Source organism: Leptidea sinapis, chromosome 29 (assembly GCF_905404315.1).
Source record: "Leptidea sinapis chromosome 29, ilLepSina1.1, whole genome shotgun sequence".
Classification (NCBI taxonomy): Eukaryota; Metazoa; Arthropoda; class Insecta; order Lepidoptera; family Pieridae; genus Leptidea; species Leptidea sinapis.
Window position 1 is genome coordinate 1783931 of NC_066293.1, and position 19792 is coordinate 1803722.

General features: G+C 36.1%; 2 protein-coding genes across 2 annotated transcripts; one reads left to right on the plus strand and one right to left on the minus strand.

Moving 5' to 3' along the window:
* Window positions 1–3660: 3660 nt before the first annotated feature.
* On the plus strand, window positions 3661–8184 carry LOC126973233 (zinc finger protein ZFP2-like). Its single transcript, XM_050820421.1, has 2 exons — window positions 3661–5061; window positions 5670–8184. Exons 1-2 carry the CDS (start codon window positions 4067–4069, stop codon window positions 6730–6732), a joined length of 2058 nt encoding a protein of 685 aa, XP_050676378.1. The 5' UTR covers window positions 3661–4066; the 3' UTR covers window positions 6733–8184.
* Window positions 8185–13082: 4898 nt separating this feature from the next.
* LOC126973252 (cyclin-dependent kinase 9) lies at window positions 13083–19605 on the minus strand. The gene is made up of 4 exons (XM_050820460.1): window positions 18729–19605; window positions 17348–17433; window positions 16587–16804; window positions 13083–15859 (listed from the first exon to the last, which is right to left on the minus strand). The coding sequence occupies exons 1-4, from the start codon at window positions 19408–19410 to the stop codon at window positions 15640–15642; spliced, it is 1206 nt and encodes a 401-aa protein (XP_050676417.1). The 5' UTR covers window positions 19411–19605; the 3' UTR covers window positions 13083–15639.
* Between the last annotated feature and the right edge of the window lie 187 nt (window positions 19606–19792).

Consider the following 19792-nt stretch of genomic DNA (forward strand, 5'->3'; position numbering starts at 1 on the left):
CGACCACCACACATCCAGATGATGGGGATGATATCCTAACTTGTGGCGTGTCGTGCGAAGGTGAAATTCGGCGGCAGGAATCAGGTTAAACAGCTCTTCGGAACACTCCCCGTGATAAATGCGGTAGAAGACACACAATGAAGCGACGTCTCTACGCAACGCCAAGTGATCCAGCCGTTCACAGAGCACTGGGTCCCCGACAATTCGAGCACTCTGCGTTGCACGCGGTCATATGGATCGAGCTGATACTGGGGTGCGCCAGACCGCGCCAGAGATGACAGCAGTACTCCATGTGTGGCCGGACCTGCACTTTGTAGAGCGCTAGAATATGGGCCGGCTTGAAGTATTGCCGTGCTCTATTGATGACGCCCAGCTTCTTCGAAGCCAATTTGTCCTCCAGATGGCCACGGAATTGACAATCGCTCGAGATTTCGAGACCCAGTATTCCGATACTAGGCGAGGCTTTAAGGGAAGTGTTATCGAAGAGCGGTGATACGACAAATGGGGTATTTTTAGTGGTAAACGCGCAAACTTGAGTCTTCTGGGGGTTAAATTGGACAAGGTTCAATTTACCCCATTCCGCGACCTTCTCGAGAGAGGACTCGATAGAAGCCACAAGTTTCTCCCAGCACTGGTCGACGTTTTCCCGAGAGAGACCTGCATAGCCCGTGTATACGGCATCATCAGTGCTGTCGTCTGCATAGCAATGTATGTTGGAGGTGTCCAACATATCATTGATATGCAGAAGAAACAGCGTGGGAGATAGCACACAGCCTTGGGGCACTCCAGCGTTCATGGGCTTTTGATTCGAGCAAAAACCGTCGACAACGACTTGTATGCTGCGCCCAGTGAGGAAGCTTGAGGTCCACTTGCATAAGCTCTCTCTCTGTGTTACCACTATGGGACCTGTAGACGCACGCATAGATGCGGACGCGGTCCAATAAATGGCTTTCGGTCCTCGACACTAACCTATGCGAAACATAACGGCACTAGGCCGCTACTTCACGCCGGTATTCTGTGCGAGTGTTGTAAGTAACCCGGACGAGTCTGGCCCGATTGTGCTGACGTCAAAAGTCGGTAGTGTGACTCTCCCACTTTCAATAAGCCCGTAGTCGCCTCTTACGACACCCTAGGGCCTGGGACTACCCTATTCTTTTTACGCCCCGGGGAAGCACAGGGCAAATGTAGATCTTTCGCATGTAGATCCGTTGCTTGCATGCTATTGGCCTGTGGGATGTATTTCAGCAGCCCTAGCAGGTTGTAACCACAGGTTACGGCTACCCTCGCGCAAGGTCACGGTTATTACGGGTGGTTCCTGTTTTCTCCCCATTGCTGAGCGACTTTTTTTCTTTCTTTGGGCTGAAACTTTATTCTGATGACTTTGCTGAATCGCTACTGAAATACGCTTCACAATATCCATTGCATTTTCTTTGTCCTGCTCCTCGATACCACATATTTCTAATTTGTTAGAAGGTTGGTTTTGTTCCAATTGGTTTGATTTACTTTCCAGCATTTCGTATTTTAAGGTTAAATTTTTTAATTGTTCTTTAGATCTATGCATTGATTCTCAAGATATTTCATATTTTTTTCATACAACTTTATTATGTTCGTCACCCACTTCACCGATCCGACCGATCTTAAAAATGGAGAAACATAAAAAAAGCAAAGCATAATATAAAGGGTTACTGCGATTCATATTTTTTTAAGCTTCCTAAAGTCACTGAAACAATCTAATTAAAAGTAGTTATTATTACTGTGGAATTACCATTCATGATAGCTACCTATTTATTACCTAAACTTACTTAGGTTCAATAGTTGTGTTTCGTTGTTCGTAATTAAACCAAGAGCCGACCGCAAAACAGTTATTTGGTATTGTAAATATAATACCTAAGAGGACGTGTGCAAGTATAGCTCGTATCATTGTTGTATTCAAGCTCGTATGTACCTACATAGTTAGATAGGTCCTACTTTTTGAAGGAAAAATTAACTAGGTTGACTATCTCTTAGTCTTTCAATGCATACAATAATATCTGCAACTAATGTTGGTTTGACAACGAAAGAATATTGATTTCAAATACGATTACATACCTCTATATAAATAAAAAACTAGGTACAATTTTAGCTAATTAACTACCTAATATCGTTCGAAGAGGCAAGAGCCAAGCGATAGAAAGAGACAACATCTAGGTGAATAAAAATGTAGGTTAATAGCGCTGTGCGATCTGAATTCTACCGACTTCAAACCTATCAATTGGCAGCACATACAAATAATAGTATTTTATTTATATTAATGGTATTAGGTTTGCATATGAGATGTATTAAATTAAATCTTGCAGCGCTGTCAACTTTGTTTAGCACACCGGGTGTGCTGACCTTGAAAAAACCGGCACGCATGGCGAAACAAAAAATCTAATCACTCTATCTCATTTCTTTACATAAGACTCGCATAAGTTTTTCTTTTTCTTGTGTGAGTGAGACGGAAGCTATCAATTATTAGTCTAGTAACAATACTTGGTCTATGATTTAAGCACTACGTTCAATAGGTACCTACTCAATACTGCATTTGAGACAGGTGTCAAGTTAGTGCTAGCACGCACTGCGAATTTAATTCGCGCTATTTTTACCGCAAATTTCTGTGACATATTATGAAATTGTATGTAGCCGACCGCATTGCGGTAAAAAAAACAAAGCGCGGGGCGTGACCGTTTAGTTGCTCAACGCATTTGAAACAAAGATGTCAATCTCTTCGCCTTTTGCGTGAATATCGATAGAACCAGAAAATTATTTTGATGTTGAAGAATTAATAACTGTAATTTATATGAGACTTGTGGGATAAATTTGATGTGAAATACCACGATAGATTAATTTCTCCATGTTGTATCATGGTAATGTATAGCAAGACCAACTATCCGTAGTAAATTATCGAAAGTATTTTACGTCATTCTAAAATACCCAAAAAATATTTTTTGGTGGTCACGCTGTATATTTAACATAGAAAAATCCTTTGATCGGTCTTCACGGTTTTTTTTATGAAAATAAGGGATGAGACGAGCAGGACGTTCAGATGGTTAGATTATTATGTATAATAATATAGATTTAAAGGCCGGCAACGCTCCAGTGATTCCCCTGGTGTTGCAAGAGATTGTGGGAGGTGGTGATCACTTAACACCAGGTGACCCGTACGCTCGTTTGTCCTCCTATTCCATAAAAAAATGCCAATGCCGCTCAGGATGCTTGAAAAACCCAAAAATTCTGAGCGGCACTACAATTGCGCTCGTCACCTTCAGACATAAGATGTCAAGTCCCATTAGTCCCAGTAATTTCACTAGCTACGGCGTCCTTCAGACCGAAACACAGTAATGTTTACACATTACTGCTTCACGGCAGAAATAAACGCCGTTGTGATATCCATAATCAAGCCGGCTTCCTGTGAAAAGGAGCCTCCCACTCCCAACGCTGTCATAGGATGAATCCAGTATTGGTTACACCTTTTACGGCGTAATATAAGGTAAATCAAGGCTTTCGTTCTATTATCCATACGTGCGTCGCGGCTGAGAACTGAGTACAAACTGAATAAAAATCCGCGCGGATTTTTATTCGCAGTGCGTGCTAGGCCTTAATTTGACGGACCCACTTAATTTTTAAATTGGCTGACGCACAAGCCGTGCAAGCCAAGAAATGGGAAAACATAAACTTTTAAATTTTATATGTTTGCTTACATTACAAAATACAAAATGGTTTTTATTAATTATTATGGTGTAGTAGTCGACTAATAGTAAACACTAAATGTAAATAGTCTAGGCTTATCCGATGCCGCATGGTTTAGTTGTTTGTAGCTTGTGTCTGTTTTTATTTTGACCTTATCTTTTGTATACAAATAATATTTTTACTGAGGTTGTAAAAAAGTCTTAACAACCTATTTACGGACTTTAAATCAAATGCATGAAAATTGCATGTCCTTTTAGATACTAAAATCGATTGTACAAAATATATTGGACCTAGCGGTAGTACAAGACTTGTAAAAAGGAAAACTTTTGAAACAATTAAGCCAATCCAGTTTGAGGCTATGGAACCAGATGGTAGTGGTAGTGGTATGGATAATGAAGTTGTTGCCAGTAATTGTGAGGTCAAAGAATCATGTGAATCAGATACATTTAATAATACAACAACATCAGAAGATACAATTGGACTAGCATCAAATGGAATTAAAAATATACCCATTCCAGACATGAAAACTTCTGAATGTATTGATTATGTACTTGAAGATGCAGAACATACGCCCATTACAGACATGAAAACTTCTGAATGTATTGATATACTTGAAGATGCAGAACATACGCCCATTACAGACATGAAAACTTCTGAATGTATTGATATACTTGAAGATGCAGAACATACGCCCATTACAGACATGAAAACTTCTGAATGTATTGATATACTTGAAGATGCAGAACATACGCCCATTACAGACATGAAAACTTCTGAATGTATTGATATACTTGAAGATGCAGAACATACACCCATTACAGACATGAAAACTTCTGAATGTATTGATATACTTGAAGATGCAGAACATACGCCCATTACAGACATGAAAACTTCTGAATGTATTGATATACTTGAAGATGCAGAACATACACCCATTACAGACATGAAAACTTCTGAATGTAATGATTCTGTACTTGAAAAAGCAGTTAAACATACGCCTATTACAGATATGAAAACTTCTGAATGTAATTATTCTGTACTTGAAGATGCAGAACATACACCCATTACAGATATGAAAACTTCTAAATGCAATGATTCTGTACTTGAAGATGCAGAACACATACCCATTACAAATATGAAAACTTCTAAATGTAATGGTTCTGAACTTGATGGTAACTTGTTTAAATGTGAAGATGCATCTGAAAATAAGGATACCTTAAGTTCCTCAAAAGATGTGTATGAAGATATGCCAAATGCTTTGGAACACAGTGTTGATAAGTCGGAAGATTATCAAAATTTTGATCCAGGAGACTGGGTGTTTGAAAGAAGTTACAATTTGAGGAAAAGGGAATGGTATGTTTTTGTTTTTCTTTTACTTTATACATCACAAAGGCTTACTGATGATAAGTTTTAACCAATAGTTTAAAAACAAAACACTAAAGAAAATAATTGTTAATAATAGTAGCAGAATTTCAGAACTGGATATCAGACCCAAATATGAAATATAACCAATACTGTATGTTTTGTATTTCTTGAACTAGATAAGATTAAAAATTGTATAAAAGTTCTATATTTTATATATTATTAGAACTTTTATTCAAATTCAAATATTTTTTTTTTCAAAACAGTATTAAAAAACACTAAGTAATGTCAAAAACTGCTGCACATTAGGAAATTTATGCCTCAGACCTGAGATGAACTGAAACTCAAACAAACAATTTTACTATTTAAATTTATGTTACAGTACTTACACAATTTTTTTAACAATTCTTGAATTTCAAAGGTTTGCTTAGTGGTCACATCCAATCTAACTCCACATAGGCCAAGATTTTTTGTACATATTACAGAATATTTTTTTAACTGAGTAGTTTAGAAATTTCTTTATAATAGTATTTTGTAAATAGGATAGATAATATTTGTATGATTATAATGCATAATAATTATGTTTATATTTTTTCCAGTCCTTCAATCATGGAAAGCACCACCATAACAGAGAATATAAGACCGCAGAAAAAGCAGAAAGCAGCACCAAAGACAGTGAAAGATAAATCTAAAAAACTCAAGATTACATATTATTGTCAGGTGTGCAATATTAACTTAGAAACAGCTGATGCTTTCTCTCTGCACAAGAACACACATGTACGAGACAGAGATTTTAACTGTGGGCTATGTGAGGCAGTATTTGATACAAACCAGGAACTAATCGAGCATCATAATACTCACAAAAATGAAAATTTTCTGTGTATGAAGTGTAAAAAGGCATTTTCAGACCCATTGCACTACTTAATACATAAATCATCACACCTAAAAACTAAACCTTATAACTGTTTCGAATGTAAATGCACATATTACAAACTCAGCAGCATGAAAGCACATATGAGTAATCACTTTATTGGTGAGATTGAATGCAAGATATGTAATCATCTAATAAGAAAAAAAGCAATGTATGGTCATATGAAAACGCATAACAAAGTGGAATGTGTTGAATGCGGGAAGCTGCTAACTGATACAAAGGAGAGTATTGATTATCACATGACCATTCATACTGGGGTGAAGAAGTTCCAGTGCCTATATTGCGGGAAGGGTTTCCGAAATATAAGCCAAAGAAATATCCACACTCTGTATCATACAAAAGAACGACGGTACAAATGTAATGTGTGTAAAGAAAAATTTACACAATCCACAGACCTGATAAGACATAAAGCCAAAACTCATGGCACACCAAAATACTTTGAATGCAACGATTGTGGAAAGAGATACAAAGAAAAACAGTATTTGAGGGTCCATGTGAGATTGCATATGAACTACTTACCTTACAAATGCCCATTGTGCCCACAGAAATTCCACACATCAACATATCTGATGTTTCACACTATGAAAGCTCATGTCAAAGCAAAACTCTATGAGTGTAAGGTGTGTAACATTAAATATTCACGAAAAGGTACTTTAAGAAAACATTTGTTAACATCAATACATCAACAAAAATTGTATGGGGCGAATAAAAGCAACAATAGCTCAATGTAATATTTGCTAAATGATAGTTAATTTGACCCAAATTTTCTATTTTATTTATGAAAATAAGGGATGAGACGAGCAGGACGTTAAGCTGATAGTAATTGATGCGCCCTGCCCATTACAATGCAGTGCCGCTCAGGATTCTTGAAAAACCCCAAAAATTCTGAACAGCACTACAACTGCGCTCGTCACCTTGCGACATAAGATGTTAAGTCTCATTTGCCCAGTAATTTCACTAGCTATGGCGCCCTTCAGACCGAAACACAGTAATGCTTACACATTACTACTTCACAGCAGAAATAGGCGCAGGTGTGGTAGCCATAATCTAGCCGGTATCCGGTGCAAAGTAGCCTCCCACTGGTACCCTTCTACACTAGATGGTCCATTGTGGAAATGTTGTATACAATATGTTTATGTTGAATTCCTATACCTAGTTCTGAAGGTATTAAGGAGACTGTTTATTAGAATTTTGTTTGATTTTTTTTTCAAATTAAGTTTCTTATCTTTCATGCAAAATAATTTAAATAATTATCAAATATCAATGCCACACACCTTTGTGAAAAAATTGGCAACACTGCATACTACCAGCTTCAAATTATGATATTTATTATCAATGAAACATATGACACTATCTTACTTTGTAAGTGTAAGATTAGTACTTCACATACTGGTTACAATCAAGATACAATGTACATTAAAAAACATGTTTACACTCATAATATGCTTTTTGGAACACATTTTTGTTGGACTTTTCTTTTTAGCTATAGATTATAACCCTAAGGTTATGGGGATTCAATATAAACATGTTGTATTGAACTACCACCAACCCAAATCTGACAAACAGTGAAGCAATCTGCGGTCCTCACAGGATTCTCTGAGTTCAGCGCCATGTTTCCTGCCGATGACAAACATGCTGTGCAAAGGGGCTTTAGTGTTATAATAACTCTTTTTAACGAAGGAGCATCCCAGCAAGTTATGTATTTGGCTGTGAAAGTGCCTTGCTGGTCTGCAAATCCTTGTTGGTAATACACGAAAGTGAAATTAATTATCTGTAAGAACAGTATTGGCACATAAGTAAATAAAACGGTACAAAGCCTCACACAAGCACGCGATGGTTGCAATACTACAATGATTCGGGGCATGTGTGAGTGTCCACTTGCCGCCGTACACGGCGAAACTGGATATAACCGCTTGAAGATCGCACAACAACTTAACTTTTTGTCGTAGGCCAAAAGAGGTAACAATTTTGTCCGCTCTTAAGAAGCTTTGTCTCTGTACCGTTTAATTACTCATGTGTTATTGGTACCACTAAAGGGTATAGTATAAGTACCACAAAGGTACTTCTGTGTACATTCCGACTTTGTTTATACCGTAACAGTCCTTCGTGCATCGTTCAAGACGAATATATCCTGTCTGTAAGTAAATTCATGTATAATAATATAAGCCTTTATTCAGACAGTACACATTGAGTTTTATTTAACGTAGATTACGTAGGTCACACTAAAAGTTTTCCGTAAATTAAAAAAACAACATATTATAACCTAAATATAATATTTATTGCTTATCAATTTTCAATATACTCTCCTTTACAATTTAAACATTTTTTCATGCGATCGAACTATTTTTTAAAAACAGGAGGACCACAGATCTGAAGACTTGTTTTCTACGTGATGATTGAACGATATCACTACCTCTTCGGAATTGGTAAAAGTGAAATCTCTCATCAAATCTTTGAAATACAGAAATCACAGAGTGCTAGGTCGGGGCTATGTGCAGGATGGGTGACGAGTTCTACTTTTTCGGAAGCTAAAAATGACTTAGTTTTGTTGGCCGTGTGTGAAGAAGCGTTCTCATGATGTATGAGAACGCGTATTTTTGGTCATCTTTCGCGAACTTTTTTTAACACCCTGGTTAAACAAATGGTAGAATACCACTCGGCATTAACACTCTTTTGATCTTCAATTGGAATTGTGCAGATGGGACCCGAAGCTGAGAAAAAAATGTGATCATTTTTTTAGCAACGTTTCCCCCTGCGTCACTTTTGATGGCCTGTTCTCATTTTCATTCTCCCATTCACAAGATTGCTGTTTTTTTTGGGTTCACAACAATAAATCCATGTTTCGTCTCCTGTGACAATGTCATAAGCAGCATTAGAATGTCCGTGGTCGTACTTAGCAGTACATTACATTAGCATCTGTGAGCACCATTCCACACGAGCCCGCTTCTGCTCCGCTGACATTTCATGAGGGATCCAACGACACCAAAGTTTCCGAACCTTCAATTCAAATTGACCTTTTCTTTTCCATTCTTCAAATCCCCAATAGGCCTGGAATTGTAATCATCTCATGTAATCCGCGGGTTTTCTTCAATTAGCCGCTTAACAGTAGCCACATTATTTTCGTTGACGACAATTGAAGGCCGCCCTTCACGAAGTTCGTCATATAAAGAAACCCGATCTCTCTCAAATTCAGCAAACCATCGTCCCACGGTGCTTCTCTCCCAAAAGCATTTTGAAGACGAGCGGCAGTCTCGAGGAGAGAGAGAACTTTTAAAATCATAAAAAATTATCGCTTTAAAATATTTTCGACTTAATTCCATTTTCGTTGCTTTCGTAGAATTTTGATGTGCGATAAAAATCAATTTACAAATGATTTCCCGCGATTTTTTTTATTACTAAGAAGATTGCAACTTTTTAAAAATATAACATTCAAAATTCAAATTGTTTCGATTAGCTAGAAGTGGAAAACTTGTAGTGTGCCCCATGTATTTGTATTGAAATTTTATACTTAACTCCTAGATTGTACCCCGTTTAAGGCCGGCAACACATCTCTTGCTCCCCTGGTGTTGTGGATGTCCATGGACGGTTGTCTCACCACTTCCCACTACCTGTGCCTATTGCCCCGTGACTTATTATTAATATTGCCTGTTGTAATATAATAAAAAATATTTAGTTACATACAGTATGTAATCGTTAAATGTGACCAGGCGATTATTCCGTAGCAAACAACTTTGAACTGCCATCGAAAGTATGTTACCGTATCAGTAATATGACATCAATAACTTTTTTAAAATCAAGTGAGAATTTTTCAAAATTGTGTTAAACACACCCATACATATTGTATGAGATTTTATACCTACTACATATGTGTTTTTTTGTGGTAAATTTCAAACTTGACTTCTGGTATAATTGAACAAAATTCATTTTTTACTTTCCGCGATCTCTAAAGGCAACTTGACCTATATTGAAAAATTTAAGTTAGGTACCTACAACATACGCATTCTCAATTTTTTAATAAACGCCCTAACGCTAGATCGCCTAGAATATGCACTTCTGCATAGCAATGATATGCTGGACACCTCCTACATACATTACTATGCAGACGACAGCACTGGTAATACTTGGCAAATCGTCGAACAGTGCTGGAAAAAAACTGACTCCTTCTATCACCTATACAGGGTGTCCCGTAATCAGTGGACCAACGGGATACCCGTGATAGGGGTGGTCATCATCTATCGAAAACACCAAATTTTACTGTTCTAGGGCCAGTAGTTCAAAAGATATGATTTTTTAAGCATTATTTTGAAAATTCTACCCTTATCAACACAAAAGTTGAAAAAAAAATTTTTTTATTTTTATTTTGCCCTGTTTCTTAACTTAAGGTGGCTGAGGAAACATGTGTCTTCACAATTAAATCCATTTTTGTGAATAAATATTGCCAAATTAAAAATTAAAAACCAAAACATGCGCAAATATCAAATAACTAAATTTGCAACGTGATGTTTGAAGCAAGCTAGTGCAAAAAAAATGTATGACAGCCTTGCGGACCATTATTTAAAAAACATCTGCAGTTCATACTGATTCCAAAAAGGTATAATTAATCATTATTGTGAAACAATAAAAGACAATAATTATTTTAAATCAACATTAGATAGCAATTTCTTGGCGGAATTTACAATAAAACAAAAGTAAATAGTTAGAATTTTTTTATTTATTTCTTATAATAAATGTTCGAAATGTCTTCCTCTTACTCTAAGGCATAGCCGGCATCTTCTTATAAAATTTCTTTTTAAACTTTTTAACGCCCTTTCATTATTTTTGACTTTTTCACTCACCACATTCAGTTTTTGTCTTAGCTGTCTTTCGTTATCGTTAACGGTTTCATATACGGATTCTTTAAAATATCCCCATAAAAAATAATCCAATGGATTAAGATCAGGTGATCGAGCTGGCCATGGGATTGTACCTCCTCGTCCAATCCACCTACTTGGGTAAGACTCGTTTAAATATTCCCTCACTTGTCTGCAATAATGAGCGGGTGCGCCATCATGCTGTAACCACATCCTCTCACATACCTCCTGTGGTACATTTGCTAATAAATTACTTAAGTCATTTCTTAAAAATTGCAAGTACCGAGCACCATTAAGCCTCGGTGGGAGCTCAAATGGACCAATAAGTTTACCATCTAAGATTCCAGCCCACAAATTGACTCCAAACTGGTGCTGGAATCTATCTTCTCGTACAATACGTGGATTCACAACAGCCCATTCATGTAAATTATGAATGTTAAACACTCCAACTCTTTTAAAACACGATTCATCGCTCCATAATATTGAATTGAAAAATAGTGGATCTTGTCGGCATCGGCGAAGCATCTCTGCACAAAAATCTATCCTCCGTTGATAATCAGCAGGTAATAGTGCCTGCACTCGTTGAATATGATAAGGGTATAAACTGTTTCTTTTTAAAATGCGATGTACTGTTGTTTTTGCTATACCAGTACGTCTTGAAATACGACGAACACTCGTAGAAGGTTCTTCTGTCACTTCGGCCAGTATTTGAAGTTCATCGACTCTTCTAGGTCTTCCCACGTTGTTTGCAGCTCCGGGAATTCTGCCTTCTAAATACGCGTTATTTACACGGAGAAAAATTCGATGATCCGGATAGCGGTCGCGATTAGGATAGCGCTCACGATACGTACGGGCTGCTTGCCGAGCGTTTGCATTACACAGACCGTAAATAAAATACATCTCAGCATATTCACGAGGAGTATAGGTATTAGGCATTTTATAAAATCCGGGCAAACAGTATCCAAATCACAAAGACAAACAAGGTCCAATTCAAGCGTCAGTCACCAAAAAAAAGAGTCGTAATGGTAGCGAAGTAAAAAACACGTGTGCAGCTACGAGCTATGAGCAAGTCTCTGATGAAACTAAGAATAATTTGAAAAATTAGGGTGTGGGGATCATAGGCGTCGGCCAATAGGACCCCGTAAACGAAAAAGGTACCTGAGCGAGAAAGAGATAGCATATTGTGTTATCTCTCTCTCGATAACAAAATAATTCTCAGAATAGATAGCGCTTAAATGTTTCTCGCAATTGGAGTCTAAAATTGGTTATTAAGTTATTTTTTTTGTAAAATGTAATATTGTTATACCTTTTTGGAATCAGTATGAACTGCAGATGTTTTTTAAATAATGGTCCGCAAGGCTGTCATACATTTTTTTTGCACTAGCTTGCTTCAAACATCACGTTGCAAATTTAGTTATTTGATATTTGCGCATGTTTTGGTTTTTAATTTTTAATTTGGCAATATTTATTCACAAAAATGGATTTAATTGTGAAGACACATGTTTCCTCAGCCACCTTAAGTTAAGAAACAGGGCAAAATAAAAATAAAAAATATTTTTTTTCAACTTTTGTGTTGATAAGGGTAGAATTTTCAAAATAATGCTTAAAAAATCATATCTTTTGAACTACTGGCCCTAGAACAGTAAAATTTGGTGTTTTCGATAGATGATGACCACCCCTATCACGGGTATCCCGTTGGTCCACTGATTACGGGACACCCTGTATAACTAATATGGATCAGTAGGTACTTGCTACTGATCCAGCAAATGTTGTTTTACCATATAATTAAGATCCCCGCACCCACATTTTTTTTGAATAATTATAATAAGTAGGTATGTAATAAAGTCATCTACTGAATTATTTATGTAACGAATTTCTTAATAAAAAAATTATAATTATTAAGGTTCTAGATTTACCTATAAACTCACCATAAATTTTATACATGGAAAAAATATTATTCCAATCAATAGTATTCGCGTAGTAAAAAAAAGGCTTTCCGGTTATGTAAAGATTATCAACTGATAATCTTTATCTTTTTTTTCAAGAGAAATAAACTTATTTCTGATGATATAACTGATAATCTTTATCTTTTTTTTTCAAGAGAAATAAACTTATTTCTGATATAAACTTATTTATGATGATATAACTGATAATCTTTATCTTTTTTTTTCAAGAGAAATAAACTTATTTCTCTTGAAAAAAAAGATCTTGGTCATTAAATAAAAACAAAATACTATCAAAATATTTATTTACATTATAAACAATAACTATTACATAACTGAACACTTTTGTGTTACATTATACTTATTCGGCCTTACAAATAAACTTGGTATAAAGTTATAACTAAGCATAAACAAAGAATATGCAAAATGTTTACAATATCGTTGACAACACTGTCAATACAATGATAATTCTGAAGTTTTCCGAATGACAAGCTGCCTTGCAAATAAACGCGGGAAACGTTATACGTCCGAATAAACCAATCATAAGCGAAATGTCTATTTGTAAACATTTTGCATTTTCTTGGTTTATGATTAGTTACAACTTTATGCCATTTTTATTAATTGTAAGGTCGATTATGTTAAGGCTAAAGGTGGATGTGAAAATAAGCTTAAGGTATGCATGCCAGAGAAACTTGGATTCATCTTCAAGAATCAGCAAACATTTTCAAAGTAAAATAAATTTTATTCAATTAGGCTCAAACTAAGCGCTATTGAATCGTCACTATAAATATTTCTTTTAAATTACTGAATCCACCATATGTTCGGAAAAAGTAAGAACTCATGAGAAGAACATACAATAAACTTAACGGCCACTTTTGTCAATCAAATAGAGCTGTTTTTTACAATAGCTGTAATATACATGAGAGATTAGTTTGTAAGGTGCTGCATCCAATATATGAATTGTGTTTAAATAATATCAAATATTTCATAAAAAGTTATAAAGAAAAATATAAATTATAATATATTGGATGCATCAACCTTTAGAGCTTAAATTAATTGTTTGTGTAAAGATGCTTCGTGAACATGATGGCCGTGATTACTGTTACAATTAGTAATCCTAACCATTTGACATCTAAATTAAAATAAATATTATTTATTTAGTTATATTAATGTTACGTCGAATTTTTGCGAGAATTCGATAATATAGAATAGACACACATTAACATCTTGTAGATATAATATTTGTAAGATACAATATTTGTACTACAGAAGAGGGCTATTCGCGCTATTTATAACCTAGGCCCTAAGGAATCATTGAGAGCAAAATTCAAAGAAATTAACATCTTGATGGTAGTTTTTTGACTTTCAATTAGTGATGTCACATCCTATTTTGAATAGAGCCAATCTAAGTTTATCTTCACACCTACTTACCTTTAGCTGCAATATATATATCTACACAGTCAAACATGGGAAATGTTCCAGACAGATAGACATACATAACAGAAAACAAATGTTACATGTCGTTAATTAAAAAGTTACAATTTATTCAGGTGTCTACAAAATTCGTATTTTAACTCGGAAAATAGACATTATAGTAATCATAACAGTTTTGTTATTTTTAAAGTGATATCCCTCGCTTCTGAGATTAATTATACATTTTTTTTTCTCTCGGACTAACCGTCTGAGTGACGCTCTCAGGTTGTGGCTCAGGTGGACGTAACCCGAGTGGTCGCGGGTTCGAGTCCCGCATCGTTCATAAATTTTGTTACAAATTTAATTTGTATAATCGTAATAATGTAAAAGCACACATTGAATATAATAGGATTTAAAGTATGAAATTGTCTGTTTATTGTAATAAGTACTTCGAATTGACATAGAACCTACCACATAAATAAACCTACATAAATGCCAAACTAATCAAGCTTTTCACAGAGTAGATCCCCAAAGATTCGATTCGATTGACTCTGCATTTGAAGAGTTTCTGAATGTTCATCATCATCAGCCAGAAGACGTCCACTGCTGGATAAAGGCCTCCCCAAAAGATATCCACGACAATCGGTCCTGTGCTGCCCCAACCAATATCTTGACCGACGATCTGGTCAAGATCGCCGGAAGATTGCCATCTTGTGGGGGACCTTCCTGTACGTGGTCGCCATTCGAGAACTTTTCTGCCCCAACGGCCATCTGTCCATCGGACTATGTGCCCTGCCCACTGCTACTTCAGTTTCACAACCATATGAATTGAACATTCATAGATAATTTATACGTCTAGATAGAACCTTTTGCTGTTAGACAACGCATAACAACAGGTTTATTACTTAAGTGTGCATGACAGCTATGTCTTACACTCACACTGTTTTAGTGTGCGTAGGTTCCTGAAAATAGAGGCTAACAGTATATATAAAATAGAGTTAACAGGATGTGTTCAATGTTGTCACAGTATATCTAGACGTATAAATTATCTAATTTTTGTGAATACTAATATTCTTAAATTTGCAGATAATATTTAAATACTACCATTGTATATGTCTCATACCGGGTAATTTAACATTACTACAACTATTTAAATATTTACACAGGAACTTTATTAACATGTTACAGCCGAACTGTATTATCTTATATTTTAATTTTTAGTGTCTTCTGTGCGAGTGTGACTTACACTACCATTTTTTTTTCACATTGATATGTGAACTGGTTAACAAGGACAAATTCATTAAATTCGTGTGACATAATGACCTAACATTTAATCACGAATTTCATCAGTCGCCCTGTGATCATAGTGCTTGCAACTATATAAACACTTGAAATGATTGGTTTAGTATTCTCTCACTCACACCTCCACAGTCTAAAACACCCTATCCTGATACCCGGAGTCTTGGGGTGGTGGGTTGGGCTTCGCTTGAGCCCCAGCGACGTGGTGGTGGTGCCGCAGGTGTCCTGGTCGTCTGGGCGGCGCCAGGTATTCGAACATGCTCTGTGTGTGCTGTGCCAACATGTTAGCCAGGTCGCACGGCATGGGATCCGTCCAGAAGAAGTCATGGTTGAGGGCAGTGTCGGCGTCATACCTGCAATTTTTACAAGATTGTTTCATGTTACACATATTGAAAGCTCAGTGTCGCTCAGATAGTCACCGAAGTCACTGACATAGCCCAAATGATTGCGAAACTGATGTGGCAGTGGGCAGGGTACATAGCTCGACAGACAGATACCAGAAGACGAAGTGTTGATAGGCCCCCCACAAGATTGACCGATGATCTAGTCACTATCACCGGAGTTGTTAGGATGAGGGCAGTGCAGGACCGATCGTCGTAGAGATCTTTGGTTGGAGGCCTTTGTCCAGCAGTGAAAGTCTTCCGACTGATATGGTGAGGATTATGACTATTACATTAGACGGCAGGTTAGACCATTTGTTTGTAGAATTACAAGATAAATAATTTTAAGAATAAATTGAGCTTATAATATCTCTGCAATTATTCAACGTCAAATATTTTTATTCAAAATAGAATATAATATCACTTATTGGAAGTCAAAAACTACCACTCATTCGAAAAACTATGCCACAGACCTGAGAAGAACGGGCGCAACAAACTCAGTGGGTTTCTTTATTTTTCATAAAAAATATGGTTACAATGTAATATTGTAGCCTAAGTGTGGTTGCTCCATTCCTAATCGGTGTTATCATTAAGAAAGTCATTGTCATAGTAACTTTTACCACACAAACAATTTTTTTTTAATTCTTGTGATATACAACATGTATGTCATATGTGTTTATAATTGAGCCAAAACCCTTACCTTTTCGCGGGATCCAACTGCAAGAGTTTGTCCAACAAGTCACAGCCATAAGGATCCTTTACATAGGGCTTGAGGCGCTCCTTGACCTTCCGCTTCTGACCCTTGGGCAGCTCCATCTTGTTATACAGGTCTAGGTTCTCAACTCCAGGCCACACATCTGGAGTACAGGAGCCACATAGCTGAGATATCAGGATGAGCTGCTGTTGCTCTGTAGGGCCCTAGAACAAAACGAAACAAATAAATATAGAAAAATGTTATGTATGAACTCCAAATATGGCTAATAACCCATTTAATTGGCCCCAAGTTTGAGGCGATACCAGTGGTTGTACCATGTTTGTTTCGAGACAATACTGGGGATAGTGGTAGATGGTGCTAAAAAATCTCCAGGCAAGGACAATGCTACATGAAAAAATGTATGCACACATACCAATGGGCAGATCTTCACGATGGGATAGACCCCGAAAAGATGGCGTTATGATCTGGAAGCCTATAATAAGACCTGGTCGGAGCTCAGGACCGCGCAATGGGATTTTATAGGCTAATAAAAAAAATTATCCCTGAATATAATTTGATATGGTAGTTTTTTAGTTTATATCTATAAATTATGTGGTGGTAGTTAGTAATTTAATTAACATCAATAAGATTACAGAATCAATTTAAACCGATATTAGAAATTCTTGAAGATCAGATTCAAGAATTTCTAATATCAATTTTAGAGTCGGCAAAGCTTTATTTATTGTTATTATTATTATTAAGCGCACCTGCATGATGGGAGATCTAGTCCACATCTCTGCCATTATACATCCAGCACCCCACATGTCCACAGGTGGGCCATAATTGCGGTCTCCTGGAAAGTGGAACATACACTGTAAAATAAAATAAATACAATATTTTTTTACCAGATCATATATAATATAATTAATAATATACATAATAGCTTTAAGGGTAAATGTATACACTTCTACAATAAAGTTCCAGCCACTGTTCAGGTATTATCTATAAATAAATTTAAATGTTTTATAAAAAAATTGCTCTGTCGTAAATCCTATTACTCCACTGCTGAATATCTAAATGATCGGACAGCCTGGGACTAGATTGTGATTATTTTATAGCGATAGAAATGACTGTACAATATTGTATATTTTTATTGAAAAGAGCGCAAAGAAAAGAATGCTGGGAGAGTTTTCCGCCGCTTCTTCTCTCTCAGAGCGCCATTTGTTTCCGAAGCGGTAGTAGTATAAGAAATGACATCAAAAAGAATTCTAAAGGAATCAATTTTGAGAAAATAAATGCCTTTTAAGTTATTGGACAGCCTGGGAGTTGATTACGATTTTTTTTTTTAGCAATAGCATGACATTATGGTATCTTAAAAAAAGAGCACAAAAAATGATTGTGGGAGAGATACTTGGCTTTTTTGACTCTTTCATTGCACCATTTCTTACCAAAGTGGTTATAGGTGAATAAAAAAATACTGGGAAAAAGTATTTGAAAAGTGACAGTATTGTCAGTAAAATAATGTGGGAAAAAATCATACTTTTACATCCAATAAAAGTAAATTTTCAATCTAACCTTTCAGTACATGAAATCTTTAAAATTATTATGTCATAGGCTAGTAAATGGAAATGGATATATCCAGATCATTAAATAAAAAATAAATTGATGTCATACTGAGTCCCAACCCTAAGTTAGAAGCTTAGAAGTTCTAAACAAAATAAGATTCTCATCTGACCACAGGATTCTAAGATGCTTTATAAAAATTAAAAGACCTAAACTAATTTATTAACTAAACTATTTAGACAGTACTATATACAGGGGATGCATGGAGGCAGAAGAAATGTCACAGGATGTACTTATAGAGTGCAGGACTGTGGTTGGAAAAAGGGCACAAATACTCAAATTTCCCTCATTTCTTCCTGATGCCTGCAGGTGTCTAAAAAAGCTGTTAGACTTACAGGACAGTCTAAGCCTGAAGCCTATTTGGAGAAAAAGTAAACAGACATAAATAATGGTCCAACAAAGGAGGCATAAACAGCCAGACGGAACTGACAAACTAACCAGATCACCTATTCCATTAAAAAAAACCTTAAAATTGATATAGTGCATGGTTTGATTACAATCATGCATCACTCTTATTTAACTTACCCAAAAGTAGTTCTGGGGGCCTGTACCACAAGGTTACTACTCTGTTTGTGTATTTGTTCACTTGTCCAGACTTGGCAACACTAAATGCCCTGGCCAGACCAAAATCAGCAAGCTTCAATATACCATTCTTAGTTATTAGCACATTTGCAGCTTTCATGTCCCTGTGCAATATCTTATTGCTGTGTATATAATATAAACCATTTAGTAGTTGCTGCATTACCTTCTTTATCTCACCTAAACTAAATTTAACATTTACGTTTGACAATAATCCCGCCAAATCATGTTCACAAAAGTCGAAAACTAAATAAAATGTTGATCTGTATTTGTTGTGAAGTGTGGCTTTAGTCCGACATATTTCAATCAAATTTACAACGTTCTCGTGTTTCAGTAGTTGCAATATCTTTATTTCACGTAATGCTGTGATAGGAAAGCCTTCTTTTTCGTTATCCATAAGCACTTTTTTCATAGCGACAAATTTTTTACTGCTATTTCTTGCTCGTGCTTTGAACACCTCTCCAAAGGTTCCTTGACCTATTTTTGCAACTTTTTCATATTTCGAAGACTCGTCGCAGAAGGGAAAGTCAAAGTCTTCAATATATTTCTCTTTTTCCCTCATATTAAGTATTGTGGAACTCGTGCTCAGCACAGGAGCAGGCTCTCGAGGAGCATTAACGTTTTGCATTTTGGAAGCTATTTTGAAGCCTTATAATACACAGACAAGCAAATTTTAACACTTCATATGTTAAAATTTTATTTTTTATGTATACTTTATGCTGTTTTCTGATATGCTTGTTTTAGTCAAAACATAAAAAAATATTAAAATATACTGTTTACCCGACGATTTTCTAATGATGACGGGCATAGCCATAAGCAAAGAGAGCATATGACAAAACTACAAGTTCTACAGTGACAACTGACAAGAGACGCTTTCTTCTTTTTCCCATTTAATGGGAAAGGCAAAGGCAGAGCCATGCAGCCTTAGAACATTGACAGTATATTCTACATGCAATGCATGCAGCCTTGGTAATAAAGAGACATTGAAAAACTTACCCTCTTATTGTTTT